General features: G+C 42.9%; 1 protein-coding gene and 1 long non-coding RNA gene across 2 annotated transcripts in view; one reads left to right on the top strand and one right to left on the bottom strand.

Annotated features, from left to right (window-relative positions):
* The first annotated feature begins 2,296 nt into the window (after positions 1-2,296).
* LOC148324931 (uncharacterized) lies at positions 2,297-8,068 on the top strand. The gene is made up of 3 exons (XR_015846400.1): positions 2,297-2,584; positions 7,151-7,281; positions 7,701-8,068. It is a non-coding gene; the product is annotated as an uncharacterized LOC148324931 (long non-coding RNA).
* The window catches only part of LOC148324932 (cadherin-2-like), a 40,061-nt gene continuing 31,203 nt past the window's right edge, over positions 6,183-15,040 (bottom strand). The window contains exons 13-16 of the mRNA XM_088314176.1: positions 14,536-14,769; positions 8,573-8,712; positions 8,200-8,367; positions 6,183-6,754 (exon numbers count right to left, since the gene is read on the bottom strand). Coding sequence (XP_088170302.1) covers positions 6,548-6,754; positions 8,200-8,367; positions 8,573-8,712; positions 14,536-14,769 — 749 coding nt within the window. The 3' untranslated portion in view covers positions 6,183-6,547. The remainder of the gene's footprint in view (positions 6,755-8,199; positions 8,368-8,572; positions 8,713-14,535; positions 14,770-15,040) is intronic.

Raw genomic sequence — 15,040 nt, forward strand, 5'->3', positions numbered from 1 at the left:
ACCAAAAGTTTACATCCACTATATAAAAAGCCCAACTCGCTTTTGCATCCTCACTTATCGGACATGAAATGTTCTAGATCATTAGGATTAACCAAATGATTTGTATTTGCTAACATGACAGAATAATGAAACTTTTATTTCAACTGTAGGGATAATAACATACATGGACCAGTAAATAGCCACGTCCCCTTGAGCCAGTAAAAAGGCATTTATGGGCCGATATATGGGCTCATCTCTGGGCCTGTAAATAGAACGCTCCCCGTGATCCGGTAAATAGACACACCCGCATGCTGGCAAACAAACAACCTTTTTTCCATGTGTTGGTCTCATTTTGTGGGTGTTAAAACATTTGCGGGCAGCATTTATCGGCCTCCCAGGTTTTTGGCAGCCTGCAAAAGGAACACCGTCTCTAAAATGTCGCTCTCTCATCTTTCTCTCTTGCTCGCCCCTGCTGCTTCCCGCGGTTTGCCACCATCTCGAGGGAGGCGGCCATTTTTGTTGTTGCTCCTGAAATAACCTATTTATTCTGCATGACGCTTTCATCTCAAGTTTTTTTTCTTTCCAATCCCGGCGTCCTATACTTGCCTGCTGACGGTCATCATAATGCAGTCAAAAGAACATGCAGGACATAACTAAAAGTATTTGCTGAAAAAAACTCACCTATTTGCACCCATGAGATGTTGAATCAATGGTAGATAATGGTAATAATTTGTTCTTTTAAAGTTTGCAAAGTAGTGAAATGCAAACCATTAGTAGCTGCTTACCAAATAAAAGATCTTAACGGGCACTCAGACTTGAAGTTACGACTCTACTTCCCTTGTAGTATATCAACAAAAACCCGCCGAAATCGAAGCGCTCCGTATGATTTACAATAACGACTTGTGAAGGAGTCTTTCTTCCTGAGCGAGACCAAGTCTGAACGTGCTCAGTGTGTCTCTGCCAGTTCGCCGATAAGAGTCACGCTGCCCTCTTCCCGTGGCAGTTGCCACGGCAACCAGCATCTCAGCACAGAGCCCAAATGAAATGTAAAAAAAAAAAAGACATCAATAGTCTCTTGCTGGACCAGTAAATAGACACATCCCTGACTAGTCAATAGCTCTTAAATCCAACATCGTTTGTACATCCATGTGCTAATGAATTGACTAATCTCGAGCCCAGTACGTAGACATATCTCTGTGATCGTTACATAATTACATCCCTGCCCATGCTCTAGCAATTAGACACGCCCTTTACATGCCAGTAAATAGTCTCATCCCTGGGTCTGTAGATGTACATTCAGGAAACAGGAAGTATGACAGTTCATAAATTCAAAGTCAGAGTAATTTCCCGTAATAATCAGTCGTAAGTATGAGAGTGTTGTCATCGCAGCTTGGCAGAAGTTTGAAGTTGTTCGAGTGTAAAGAGAAACTTGAACTCATGGGAAGTGTTTCGGTTTGACATGTGAATGACGACAATCAGATGTGCTTTTATTGTGGCGGGAAAAGGCAGGAACATGAATGATTGATGTCGAGGAAGGGGAAAGAAGGGAGGAGGAAAAAAAAAAGTTTGGACTTCACAGAGCTGCCAAGACTGACTCCCATCCAGTCCTCAATCTGTCAGGAAAGAAGAACAAGTCAGCTTCTCCTCCATCTTTGTTCGTCTTTCTTCTGCGGTGCCAAATGTGCGGCTTTGCAAAAGTGAAAGTGGAGCAGCAGATTTGAGCCTTGCAGCTCCGGCGCCGAAATGCAAACGACGTCCTGCTCGTCCGAGGCGCCAAGATGGAAAAATAAAAACATGCGCGCTTTTATTTTCTACTTTAAACTGTCAAGCAGAGTTTTTCGCTTTTTCGAGTTTGGGACCAAAACCTGACACTCAAGAGCAGATATTTAAAAGAAGTTTTATATTCTAATTGTCTACATTCATCATTTAAACCCAAATGTCGTCACAACACTTGAATATCATTTCCGTACACTTTTATGCCGTATGATGCTGCAGGGTGGTGGTTGCCATGGCGACGGGTGGAGTTGACTCAACAAAAAAAAAAAGTTAACCTTTGTGCTTACAGAGCCAAACATTTGTCCCTCAAAAGCCCAAGAACTGGTCTAATTACTGGCAGTAGTGACGTGCCTATTTTTAGTGAGCGTTGTAAAGTTTGACCGTTTGATGGATTGAAAATTCTATTTTGGGCAAAAGCGCATCAACAGTCCCGAAAACGTCAACCAATGGCAGCACAGTCCGAAGATGGAACCAAGTCGCAGTGTCAGTGACGGAGGAGTGAAACATGCCGACTGAGTGAATGCGTCGTTCAGCAAACAACAACACAACTAACACGAGAACAAACAACAACGGGAAGTCGACATCAAAGAAGAAAAAAAGATTCCAAGTCTTTGCTAGCGTTAGCATTGCATTGACTCGTAATGTTTGAAAGGTGGCAGCGACGCGAGCGGCCGTCAACACCTTCGTCACTTGCGAGAGAGAAGCAGGAAGCAGATGGCGACTAATATGGCTTGCAGTGAATAGACGCATCCCTGGAATACTAAATAGATACGGCCAGGATGAATTGCCTCATCCATGGGCCAGTAAATTGACCGATGTCTGTGATCCAGTAAGTAGACGCATCCTTCGGCCAGTGATAATATCCAATATATAGACAGAGCCAAATAGCCATGGGTCAGTAAATAGACAGATCCCCATGTTGTAGTAAGTAGACACATAAAGAAATGTGTCCGTTTACTGGTCCGGGGCTCAGTCTATATCATATCTGTGACTTAGTAAAAAAAAAAAAAAAAAAACATCACCGGGCCAGTAAATAGCCACATGCATGGACCAGTGAATGGATACAGTTCTAGCGAAAGTCAATTGCCACATCAGTAAATAGACACATCCATGTGAGTTAATAAAAAAGATTAATTAAATGGCAGCATGGCAGCAGCAGGAAGTCAATTGAAAGGGAAAAAAAATGATTGGAAATTTTTGCCAGCATTAGCGCCGCAGCGCCGCGTTGCCAAGTTGTAGTGTTGAAAATAAATGTGCCGGTGACGTGAGTGCTTGCCAACACCTTCCTCACACGTGTGTGAGCTGCAAGAAGCAGATGGTGACGAAATGCAACCGCACTCACACACACACACACACACACACACACACAAAAAAAATGACTGACAGAAAGTTCTAGAAGATTTTCTGCTTCCATTCGAAATGTAAAAATAAGTTAAGCACTGTTAGTGATAATGTAGCGGGAAAGAGAGGCTCCAAATCAACTGCTCGGTTAGGCGGGAAAACGACACAACAAACCTTCCGATGTTAATCCTCTTTATGCGTCTGATGCTAATATGCTAACAGACGCTAATATTTCCAAAGAGCTGACAACGTACCATCGCCGCATGATGCCGTAATCTTCATCCTGGAAGAGCGGGACTATTTTGTTGAACGCGTTGCCGTCAGTCATACTCAAGACCGCGCATCCTCTACCTGTCACGCTAAACGCTAACCGCTAGCTGCCATCCCGCAGGGAAAGGAAGGTTGTGGATTATTTTTTTTTCTTTGCGTTCATGCTAACGTACGCTGTCATCTGTCACTGTCAACCTCGTTGGCGACAAAATGGCTACCTTGCGTAGCGTGCAAAGTGCCAGCGCTAACAAATGTTTAGCATGTGATGCTAACAGGGCTCCCTAGCGGAATGAGAGGTGACGTTTCTGGGTGAGGCATGCGCACGTCTATGTACTAGGACACAGGGATGTGTCTATTTACTGAATCATTATTCATTCTGTGTATTGGGCCAGGGATGCCTCTATTTATTGGATCAGGATGTGTCTATTTACTGGAACACTGATGTGTTTTACCTACTAAATATACATTCGGTAAATAGACACATCCCCTGGAGTCTCATAATTTATGTGACCCAGTAAGTAGACACATCCCTGAACCTGTAAATCGACACATTCAGGGTTTGTTAAATCAACTCAATGTTGGGCTAGAAAATGGACAAATCCATAGAACAGCACATCTCTTATTACAGAAATCAGAAATCCCTTTATTGTCATTGTACTCAAGTGTGCAACAAGATGACAGTAATTATTGCATTTATTATGTAAAAAAATAAAAAGTCAGTTTTGCTGTTAATTTTATTGTCGACTCAATTTATACATTTTACTTCCCATTTACTCGGAGATGTGACCATTTGCGGTGTTGTTTATTTTTTCCTCTGATCTAGAATTGCTGTTCTGGAATAATTTTTTCCCCCTTCACTTTTGCTAAAATTTCCCTTCATTTTTCTCACGGGAAGTGTGCATCACAATGGTTGACTGCATCCAGAACATTCTCCTGCAAACAACCTGACATATTAAGTTTTGGTGCTGGCTAATGACGGAGACGCTTGACGGCTCTTTATCTGAAGCTGCAGGCCGAACTTTGTTGAAACTCATTGCAGGTGCGAGAGAGGGAGAGAGAGCTTCACTTTTTTTCCTATGGTTTTAAAAAATGGGTTAAATAAATTTTTTTTTAAAACAATACAAACCTCAACAAAATTCTTACTTTGTATGTTTCGCTTCTTTGCTACTTGTGCTTAACTTTGCTAACTGTGCTTGCTTGAACTTTGACCCATTGAACATCAAGGCTCGAAAATGAAAAAAAAAAAGTGAAGCACTGTGAATAGAGATGGAAAGAGTTTACATAGTTTTTAAGTTTGGGAATTTTTCAAAATGGGGAAAAAAAGAGCAAAGTATTGAGAGCGTGTGCTCTTCCGGGGGCGGTCTATGTTCTGGAAGGATAAGCGTAGACGGGCTCTTGAGCGAGAATCTCTTTGACGTGAAAAAGCTCGAGGCGGCCGCTCGAATCCTTTGATGATGCTTTGATTTTTATTTATTTTTTTTAAGCCGCTTTTCCATTTCTTTCCTTTCTGTGACTCCGCCGTGACTTCACCCCTCATGGTCACTTCATTAGGGACACCACCTTTCACAAACTAAATAGATGAAAGTCTAACAGTTTTGTGGGTAAATAAACGTTTTCATTAATTGATTGAATTGAATGGTCGAATTCTGAAATTTCATTGAAACATTAAAAGTGAAACTTTTTTTCAACACATGGTAATCAGACGGATATGTTTAGATTTTTTTTTTGTGGGACAAAATGTTGAAAAAAATGTCTATATTTTTTAAAACTAAAATAAAAAGTAAAAACGCCAAATTCTCATTAAAAACAAAGAATTACATAAAAAAATAAATGGTAAACATTTTAATTATTTTGCAATTAAATGTTATTTTATTCTTTTCTATTTTAAATGGAAAATCAATTTAATTAAAAAAAAACTTGGATTTAGTCAATAGCAATTTATTTAAAAATGAAATTAAGTCCAATAAAAAAAAGAAAAAAATTAAAACTAACTAAATAAATAAATAAAATTGAAATCTAAAACATTAATCAAATTAATTTCATTTTATATTTAAAATTTTGTGTGAGCGCTGATGGAAAAACTGTTTGGTCACGATGAAAAGCTGGAAACATGCAAAAACATTTTAATGTGTAATCCAAAGAACATGTACAAGGGTTGCCATCGTTATCCAACAGAGAGAAAAGCCAAAAAGCAAAAACAAGTCCAATCTGTCCAGTTTACAGCTGGAATGTTCTTTCCCGACAAAAAAAAAAACACCAACAACAAGGCCCCCCCAAAAAAGCTTCGCTTCTTTTCGCTTCGCTTGTCTTCGGTCGCTTGGCCACTTGTGCGCTACTGACACGACGGCTCCCTCTGGTGGGCGACGGCTGCATAAGTTTTACTTTGTGAAAGAGGTTGGCGTTTACTGTACATGTCTTCTCGCCCCCCACCCCAAAAAAAAAGATAATAATAATAAAATAAAATTTAAACATTGTCAACTTTTGTGCGCAGCTCAAAGTTTCAGCCCCCGAACACATTGGTGGTGTTCTTTCATGACCATCATTTTTCATTTTTCTACCCGCCAACAAACTGTCATTAATTAGCCAATTACATGATAAAAATGTTTTTAGCGGAATTTTATTTTTATTCATTAAAGCAAAAAAAAATTTAATTAAATAAATATGATATAATTTATTCCAGTATGTATGTCAAGGGAAAAAGGGGAACGAAAGTAAAAAATAAAAAGTAATTACAATTTTTATCCTCTGAGTTACTATGACCAATTAAAACTTATTAAAAATTAACCAATTATTCAGTTTGATATATTTGTAACTCTTTTATTTTTCCAATACTTATTCAATTATTTACAATAAATCAATTTACCAATTATTAATGAGGACATTAATAAAAAGAAAAAAATAATAAATTCAAGGGAAAAACGTCAGAACTAATTCCAACACTCTTGATAATGTAAAAGGTTGGCGGGCCGCCAGTGACCCGCGGGCCACACTTTGCCTACCCCTGCTCCAAATCGACCAATCAGAGCCAGCGCAAGCCAAAGAAAATGTACAGAAAGGCACGTTTGACCTCAGTGTTCATGTGAGATTCAAGTGGAAGTCCGCGTCGCCGCCACGTCTCCCAAATAAAAGCGTCTCTCCCGGTCGGGGAGGTTCGGTTCTCGGATCGGGCGCGCTCTCGCCCTCAGTCGTCACCGCCGCCGTAGAGGTCGGCCAGCTTGCGGAACCTGGGCCCCCAGTCGCCGAGGTAGTCGTAGTCCTGGTCGGCGCAGCTGGAGGCCGAGTGCAGGCTGCTGAGCGAGCCGGCCGTCGAGCCGCCGCCCTCGTAGTCGAACACCAGCAGCGAGTCGTATGGCGGCGCCGTCGGGTCGTTGTCAGCCGCCTTCAGGCCCTGAAAATAAAAAATAAGCCAAGTAAAACCAAAACAGAGATTGGATCATTTTTGGATTGTGAGCACAAATCTCCACTAAAATCGCACCGTTTTCAATTACTCGTTTCAACCTGAGTCAACTGCATTATCTTAATTAATTGAATACTCTGAAATCACTATATTGGGATTTTATAGAGTGGACTATATGGTAGTCAATTACAGCCCATGATATTAACATCCCTATATAAAGATCAGCCCAAGAGTCAATTATATAGTCGACTATATACAAGTCTCTAGATCGTGACTTGGTAAAATTCGATTAATCGCTTCAGACCTAGCGTAAACTATGTAGTCCACGATCTAAAAATTCCAACGCAACACAAAAATCACAATCTAGTCACCTATTTATGCTGACAGGAAACCGATTCTCGTCCAACTACGAATGTGAGCCCGATTACCGCAGTCATCCCGTACTTCTCCGACCGCGCCGTCAGAGCCCACTTCAAACTTCTCGTGACCCGTGCGAACCCTTTCACGCAGTCTGACAGGTGAGCGGTGCCCTAATGTCAAACTGGCTAACCTCCTTGTTAACCCCCCAAAGAGGAGACCCGGCACAGATGAGCAAAATCGGTGGAATGGAAAATTGTTGAAGATCTCCTTTCAGGATGTTCTTTTTGTACGATTTCTTAGTGAGAGGCCACACACATCTACCCACAAGACACACACACACACACACACACACACACAGACAACTAGATGCTTTAGACATCTGTTAAAAGTGAAATGTCAAAATGAAATATTAGACCGCTAAAATATATTTGACCGCACCAATGGAGAAAATTTCTCACAGACAAGCTAAAAAATCTTCCAATCATGTGTTAGTTTTTTTGGGGGGGGGCACAAATATTTGCAATACTTCGTGCTCCACAAAATGTGTGTGCTTTGCATGTGTGTGTGTGTGTTGCAGGAGATGGACAACAGGGGGCGCTGTGCAAGAAAGACAGATTATGCAGTGGGGAGGATTTGGGTCAGGCTGGACGGACAGACGCGGCCTGCTTCTCTAAAAGGAGATTCCACAGATTAAGACGAGTATCCTCCATTTTAAACACACACGCACACACACACACGTACGCACGCACGTCACAAATCAACACGTGCACAAACACAAGCAAGACAAACAACGCCACACTTGGTCTCTCGTAAGCCGAAGTGTTGCTCTGACGGCGCCGAATCACAATTTGTCTCTACGCTATGCATGCGTGCTACGAACGAGACAAAACACGTGACACAAACACACACGCGTACACACACACCCATACTTGAGGCACAAACGAAAAATAAAAAATATTAAAGATCTGATGAAACAACGGTGTGATTGCGTTTGATTGATGGGCAGTTTTATACACACACGCGCACACACACGCACAAAGTGGGCCAGCGTGTTTTGCGCGCGTGTGCGCTCGTACCTCATGGATGAAGTCGCCGATGTCTCCCGGATGCGGCGCGGCAGATCTGAGCGGGTAACGGTGCTCGTGATGAAGCGGCCTCTCGTCCAGACGTCTGACGCCGGCCTTGGCGCCGCACTCGCCCTCCGCCGCCGAGTCGGGCTGCTGCAGCTGGCTCAGGTCGTAGTCCTGAACGCGCGCAAACGACAAAATGTCCGTCGGAGAAAGTTCCACCAGCGGAGGCGCTGTGGAGTCACTTGTAATGTATGATTTTCTTTTAATGTCTCTTCCACATCCTGTTGAAAACCGTTCTGGCCATTTTTGGATATGAGGGCGCCACCTGGTGGCTGTGCACGCAAATGCGCATGCAAAGACGCGCGCCGGCGACGCCTACCTGGTCTTCCTCGCCGCCGCCCTCCTCGTCGTATTTGAGGATGTTGTCGCGCACGTCGTCCTCGGGGTCGATGAGGAGCTGCTTGGCCTGCCGCTCTTTGTCACGCCGTTTCATCCACACGCCCAACAGCAGCACCAAAACTGAGCGCACACGACAAGTCACATGACGCCAATCCTTTTCGTCCAACCAAACGTGTCGGCAAAAGTTGAAGCGGCACAATTTCATTGCTTACACATTTGCAAGGTTGGGAAGGAGCTCAAATTGAAACCAAAGTGCTGATTTGAAACCCAAACCTGACTTTGAAACCCTAACCCTCGTTGGAAACATTAACCCTAGGATTAGGGTTTCCAATTAGGGTTAGGGTTTCCAACTAGAGTTAGGGTTAGGGTTTCTAACTAGGATTAGGGTTTCCAATTAGGGTTAGGGTTTTCAATTAGGGTTAGGGTTTCCAACTAGGATTAGGGTTTCCAACTAGGATTAGGGTTTCCAACTAGGGTTAGGGTTTCCAACTAGAGTTAGGGTTAGGGTTTCTAACTAGGATTAGGGTTTCCAACTAGAGTTAGGGTTAGGGTTTCTAACTAGGATTAGGGTTTCCAATTAGGGTTAGGGTTTCCAATTAGGGTTAGGGTTTCCAACTAGGATTAGGGTTTCCAACTAGGGTTAGGGTTTCCAAACTAGAGTTAGGGTTAGGGTTTCTAACTAGGATTAGGGTTTCCAACTAGAGTTAGGGTTAGGGTTTCTAACTAGGATTAGGGTTTCCAACTAGAGTTAGGGTTAGGGTTTCTAACTAGGATTAGGGTTTCCAATTAGGGTTAGGGTTTCCAATTAGGGTTAGGGTTTCCAACTAGGATTAGGGTTTCCAACTAGGGTTAGGGTTTCCAAACTAGAGTTAGGGTTAGGGTTTCTAACTAGGATTAGGGTTTCCAATTAGGGTTAGGGTTTCCAACTAGAGTTAGGGTTAGGGTTTCTAACTAGGATTAGGGTTTCCAACTAGAGTTAGGGTTAGGGTTTCTAACTAGGATTAGGGTTTCCAATTAGGGTTAGGGTTTCCAACTAGGGTTAGGGTTTCCAAACTAGAGTTAGGGTTAGGGTTTCTAACTAGGATTAGGGTTTCCAATTAGGGTTAGGGTTTCCAACTAGAGTTAGGGTTAGGGTTTCTAACTAGGATTAGGGTTTCCAACTAGAGTTAGGGTTAGGGTTTCTAACTAGGATTAGGGTTTCCAACTAGAGTTAGGGTTAGGGTTTCTAACTAGGATTAGGGTTTCCAACTAGGATTAGGGTTTCCAACTAGGGTTAGGGTTTCCAAACTAGAGTTAGGGTTAGGGTTTCTAACTAGGATTAGGGTTTCCAATTAGGGTTAGGGTTTCCAACTAGAGTTAGGGTTAGGGGTTCTAACTAGGATTAGGGTTTCCAATTAGGGTTAGGGTTTCCAATTAGGGTTAGGGTTTCCAACTAGGATTAGGGTTTCCAACTAGGATTAGGGTTTCCAACTAGAGTTAGGGTTAGGGTTTCTAACTAGGATTAGGGTTTCCAATTAGGGTTAGGGTTTCCAATTAGGGTTAGGGTTTCCAACTAGGATTAGGGTTTCCAACTAGGGTTAGGGTTTCCAAACTAGAGTTAGGGTTAGGGTTTCTAACTAGGATTAGGGTTTCCAACAAGAGTTAGGGTTAGGGTTTCTAACTAGGATTAGGGTTTCCAACTAGAGTTAGGGTTAGGGTTTCTAACTAGGATTAGGGTTTCCAATTAGGGTTAGGGTTTCCAATTAGGGTTAGGGTTTCCAACTAGGATTAGGGTTTCCAACTAGGGTTAGGGTTTCCAAACTAGAGTTAGGGTTAGGGTTTCTAACTAGGATTAGGGTTTCCAATTAGGGTTAGGGTTTCCAACTAGAGTTAGGGTTAGGGTTTCTAACTAGGATTAGGGTTTCCAACTAGAGTTAGGGTTAGGGTTTCTAACTAGGATTAGGGTTTCCAACTAGAGTTAGGGTTAGGGTTTCTAACTAGGATTAGGGTTTCCAACTAGGATTAGGGTTTCCAACTAGGGTTAGGGTTTCCAAACTAGAGTTAGGGTTAGGGTTTCTAACTAGGATTAGGGTTTCCAATTAGGGTTAGGGTTTCCAATTAGGGTTAGGGTTTCCAACTAGGATTAGGGTTTCCAACTAGGGTTAGGGTTTCCAAACTAGAGTTAGGGTTAGGGTTTCTAACTAGGATTAGGGTTTCCAATTAGGGTTAGGGTTTCCAACTAGAGTTAGGGTTAGGGTTTCTAACTAGGATTAGGGTTTCCAACTAGAGTTAGGGTTAGGGTTTCTAACTAGGATTAGGGTTTCTAACTAGGGTTAGGGTTTCCAACTAGAGTTAGGGTTAGGGTTTCTAACTAGGATTAGGGTTTCTAACTAGGGTTAGGGTTTCCAACTAGAGTTAGGGTTAGGGGTTCTAACTAGGATTAGGGTTTCCAATTAGGGTTAGGGTTTCCAATTAGGGTTAGGGTTTCCAACTAGGATTAGGGTTTCCAACTAGGGTTAGGGTTTCCAACTAGAGTTAGGGTTAGGGTTTCTAACTAGGATTAGGGTTTCCAATTAGGGTTAGGGTTTTCAATTAGGGTTAGGGTTTCCAACTAGGATTAGGGTTTCCAACTAGGATTAGGGTTTCCAACTAGGGTTAGGGTTTCCAACTAGAGTTAGGGTTAGGGTTTCTAACTAGGATTAGGGTTTCCAACTAGAGTTAGGGTTAGGGTTTCTAACTAGGATTAGGGTTTCCAACTAGGATTAGGGTTTCCAACTAGGGTTAGGGTTTCCAAACTAGAGTTAGGGTTAGGGTTTCTAACTAGGATTAGGGTTTCCAACTAGAGTTAGGGTTAGGGTTTCTAACTAGGATTAGGGTTTCCAATTAGGGTTAGGGTTTCCAACTAGAGTTAGGGTTAGGGTTTCTAACTAGGATTAGGGTTTCCAACTAGAGTTAGGGTTAGGGTTTCTAACTAGGATTAGGGTTTCCAACTAGAGTTAGGGTTAGGGTTTCTAACTAGGATTAGGGTTTCCAATTAGGGTTAGGGTTTCCAATTAGGGTTAGGGTTTCCAACTAGGATTAGGGTTTCCAACTAGGGTTAGGGTTTCCAAACTAGAGTTAGGGTTAGGGTTTCTAACTAGGATTAGGGTTTCCAATTAGGGTTAGGGTTTCCAACTAGAGTTAGGGTTAGGGGTTCTAACTAGGATTAGGGTTTCCAATTAGGGTTAGGGTTTCCAATTAGGGTTAGGGTTTCCAACTAGGATTAGGGTTTCCAACTAGGGTTAGGGTTTCCAACTGGAGTTAGGGTTAGGGTTTCTAACTAGGGTTAGGGTTTCCAACTAGAGTTAGGGTTAGGGTTTCTAACTAGGATTAGGGTTTCCAATTAGGGTTAGGGTTTCCAATTAGGGTTAGGGTTTCCAACTAGGATTAGGGTTTCCAACTAGGGTTAGGGTTTCCAAACTAGAGTTAGGGTTAGGGTTTCTAACTAGGATTAGGGTTTCCAATTAGGGTTAGGGTTTCCAACTAGGGTTAGGGTTTCCAACTAGAGTTAGGGTTAGGGTTTCTAACTAGGATTAGGGTTTCTAACTAGGGTTAGGGTTTCCAACTAGAGTTAGGGTTAGGGTTTCTAACTAGGGTTAGGGTTTCCAACTGGAGTTAGGGTTAGGGTTTCTAACTAGGGTTAGGGTTTCCAACTAGAGTTAGGGTTAGGGTTTCTAACTAGGATTAGGGTTTCCAATTAGGGTTAGGGTTTCCAATTAGGGTTAGGGTTTCCAACTAGGATTAGGGTTTCCAACTAGGGTTAGGGTTTCCAAACTAGAGTTAGGGTTAGGGTTTCTAACTAGGATTAGGGTTTCCAACTAGAGTTAGGGTTAGGGTTTCTAACTAGGATTAGGGTTTCCAACTAGAGTTAGGGTTAGGGTTTCTAACTAGGATTAGGGTTTCCAATTAGGGTTAGGGTTTCCAATTAGGGTTAGGGTTTCCAACTAGGATTAGGGTTTCCAACTAGGGTTAGGGTTTCCAAACTAGAGTTAGGGTTAGGGTTTCTAACTAGGATTAGGGTTTCCAATTAGGGTTAGGGTTTCCAACTAGAGTTAGGGTTAGGGGTTCTAACTAGGATTAGGGTTTCCAATTAGGGTTAGGGTTTCCAATTAGGGTTAGGGTTTCCAACTAGGATTAGGGTTTCCAACTAGGGTTAGGGTTTCCAACTGGAGTTAGGGTTAGGGTTTCTAACTAGGGTTTGGGTTTCCAACTAGAGTTAGGGTTAGGGTTTCTAACTAGGATTAGGGTTTCCAATTAGGGTTAGGGTTTCCAATTAGGGTTAGGGTTTCCAACTAGGATTAGGGTTTCCAACTAGGGTTAGGGTTTCCAAACTAGAGTTAGGGTTAGGGTTTCTAACTAGGATTAGGGTTTCCAATTAGGGTTAGGGTTTCCAACTAGAGTTAGGGTTAGGGGTTCTAACTAGGATTAGGGTTTCCAATTAGGGTTAGGGTTTCCAACTAGGGTTAGGGTTTCCAACTAGAGTTAGGGTTAGGGTTTCTAACTAGGATTAGGGTTTCTAACTAGGGTTAGGGTTTCCAACTAGAGTTAGGGTTAGGGTTTCTAACTAGGATTAGGGTTTCTAACTAGGGTTAGGGTTTCCAACTGGAGTTAGGGTTAGGGTTTCTAACTAGGGTTAGGGTTTCCAACTAGAGTTAGGGTTAGGGTTTCTAACTAGGATTAGGGTTTCCAATTAGGGTTAGGGTTTCCAATTAGGGTTAGGGTTTCCAACTAGGATTAGGGTTTCCAACTAGGGTTAGGGTTTCCAAACTAGAGTTAGGGTTAGGGTTTCTAACTAGGATTAGGGTTTCCAATTAGGGTTAGGGTTTCCAACTAGAGTTAGGGTTAGGGGTTCTAACTAGGATTAGGGTTTCCAATTAGGGTTAGGGTTTCCAACTAGGGTTAGGGTTTCCAACTAGAGTTAGGGTTAGGGTTTCCAACTAGGGTTAGGGTTTCCAACTAGAGTTAGGGTTAGGGTTTCTAACTAGGATTAGGGTTTCTAACTAGGGTTAGGGTTTCCAACTAGAGTTAGGGTTAGGGTTTCTAACTAGGATTAGGGTTTCCAATTAGGGTTAGGGTTTCCAATTAGGGTTAGGGTTTCCAACTAGGATTAGGGTTTCCAATTAGGGTTAGGGTTTCCAATTAGGGTTAGGGTTTCTAACTAGGATTAGGGTTTCCAATTAGGGTTAGGGTTTCCAATTAGGGTTAGGGTTTCCAACTAGGATTAGGGTTTCCAACTAGGGTTAGGGTTTCCAACTAGAGTTAGGGTTAGGGTTTCTAACTAGGATTAGGGTTTCCAATTAGGGTTAGGGTTTCCAACTAGGGTTAGGGTTTCCAACTAGAGTTAGGGTTAGGGTTTCCAACTGGAGTTAGGGTTAGGGTTTCTAACTAGGGTTAGGGTTTCCAACTAGAGTTAGGGTTAGGGTTTCTAACTAGGATTAGGGTTTCCAATTAGGGTTAGGGTTTCCAATTAGGGTTAGGGTTTCTAACTAGGATTAGGGTTTCCAATTAGGGTTAGGGTTTCCAATTAGGGTTAGGGTTTCCAACTAGGGTTAGGGTTTCCAACTAGAGTTAGGGTTAGGGTTTCTAACTAGGATTAGGGTTTCCAATTAGGGTTAGGGTTTCCAACTAGGGTTAGGGTTTCCAACTAGAGTTAGGGTTAGGGTTTCCAACTAGAGTTAGGGTTAGGGTTTCCAACTAGGATTAGGGTTTCTAACTAGGGTTAGGGTTAGGGTTTCCAACTAGAGTTAGGGTTAGGGTTTCCAACTAGGATTAGGGTTTCTAACTAGGGTTAGGGTTAGGGTTTCCAACTAGAGTTAGGGTTAGGGTTTCTAACTAGGATTAGGGTTTCCAACTAGGGTTAGGATTAGGGTTTCCAACTTTTGCTTTGCTTCGCTTTTTAACGAACATTGTTTGAGCGAGTTTTACCGAGCAGCACGATGATGCAGATGAGGATGCCGATGACGGCGCCCATTCCCAGCCCGGCGGCCATGACGCGCTGCAAGTCCACGCAGTCGCCGTGCCGGTCGCAGCGGCACACCTTGACGCGCAGGTACGACGTGTTGGACATGGGCGGGTTGCCCGAGTCGGTGATGCCGACGGGCACCTCGTAGATGCCGTGCGCCAGCGGGCCGCCGCGAAGACGCAGCTGAGCGTGCTCACCTGCCGGAGCAAAAACAACAACCACATATTTTGCCATGATGGAGATGGCACGTTTGGTTACGGAAACACTAGTTAAGTTTGATGCGGTCTATGGTGTCAAGCTCAAGGCCCGTGGGCCAGATTTGGCCCGCGCCCTCATTTGATGCGGTCCGCAAAGGGAAAATCACGTGCGTCTTCATTACACGACGTTCGCTCACAAAAAGCGAAATCAGGCAACGAAAATGTCACGTTTTGCCAGTAAAACCGTATTTCGGGTGAGAAGAATACTCCG

Source organism: Idiotropiscis lumnitzeri, chromosome 13 (assembly GCF_059441095.1).
Source record: "Idiotropiscis lumnitzeri isolate Australia: NSW breed Sydney's pygmy pipehorse chromosome 13, RoL_Ilum_1.0, whole genome shotgun sequence".
NCBI lineage: Eukaryota > Metazoa > Chordata > Actinopteri > Syngnathiformes > Syngnathidae > Idiotropiscis > Idiotropiscis lumnitzeri.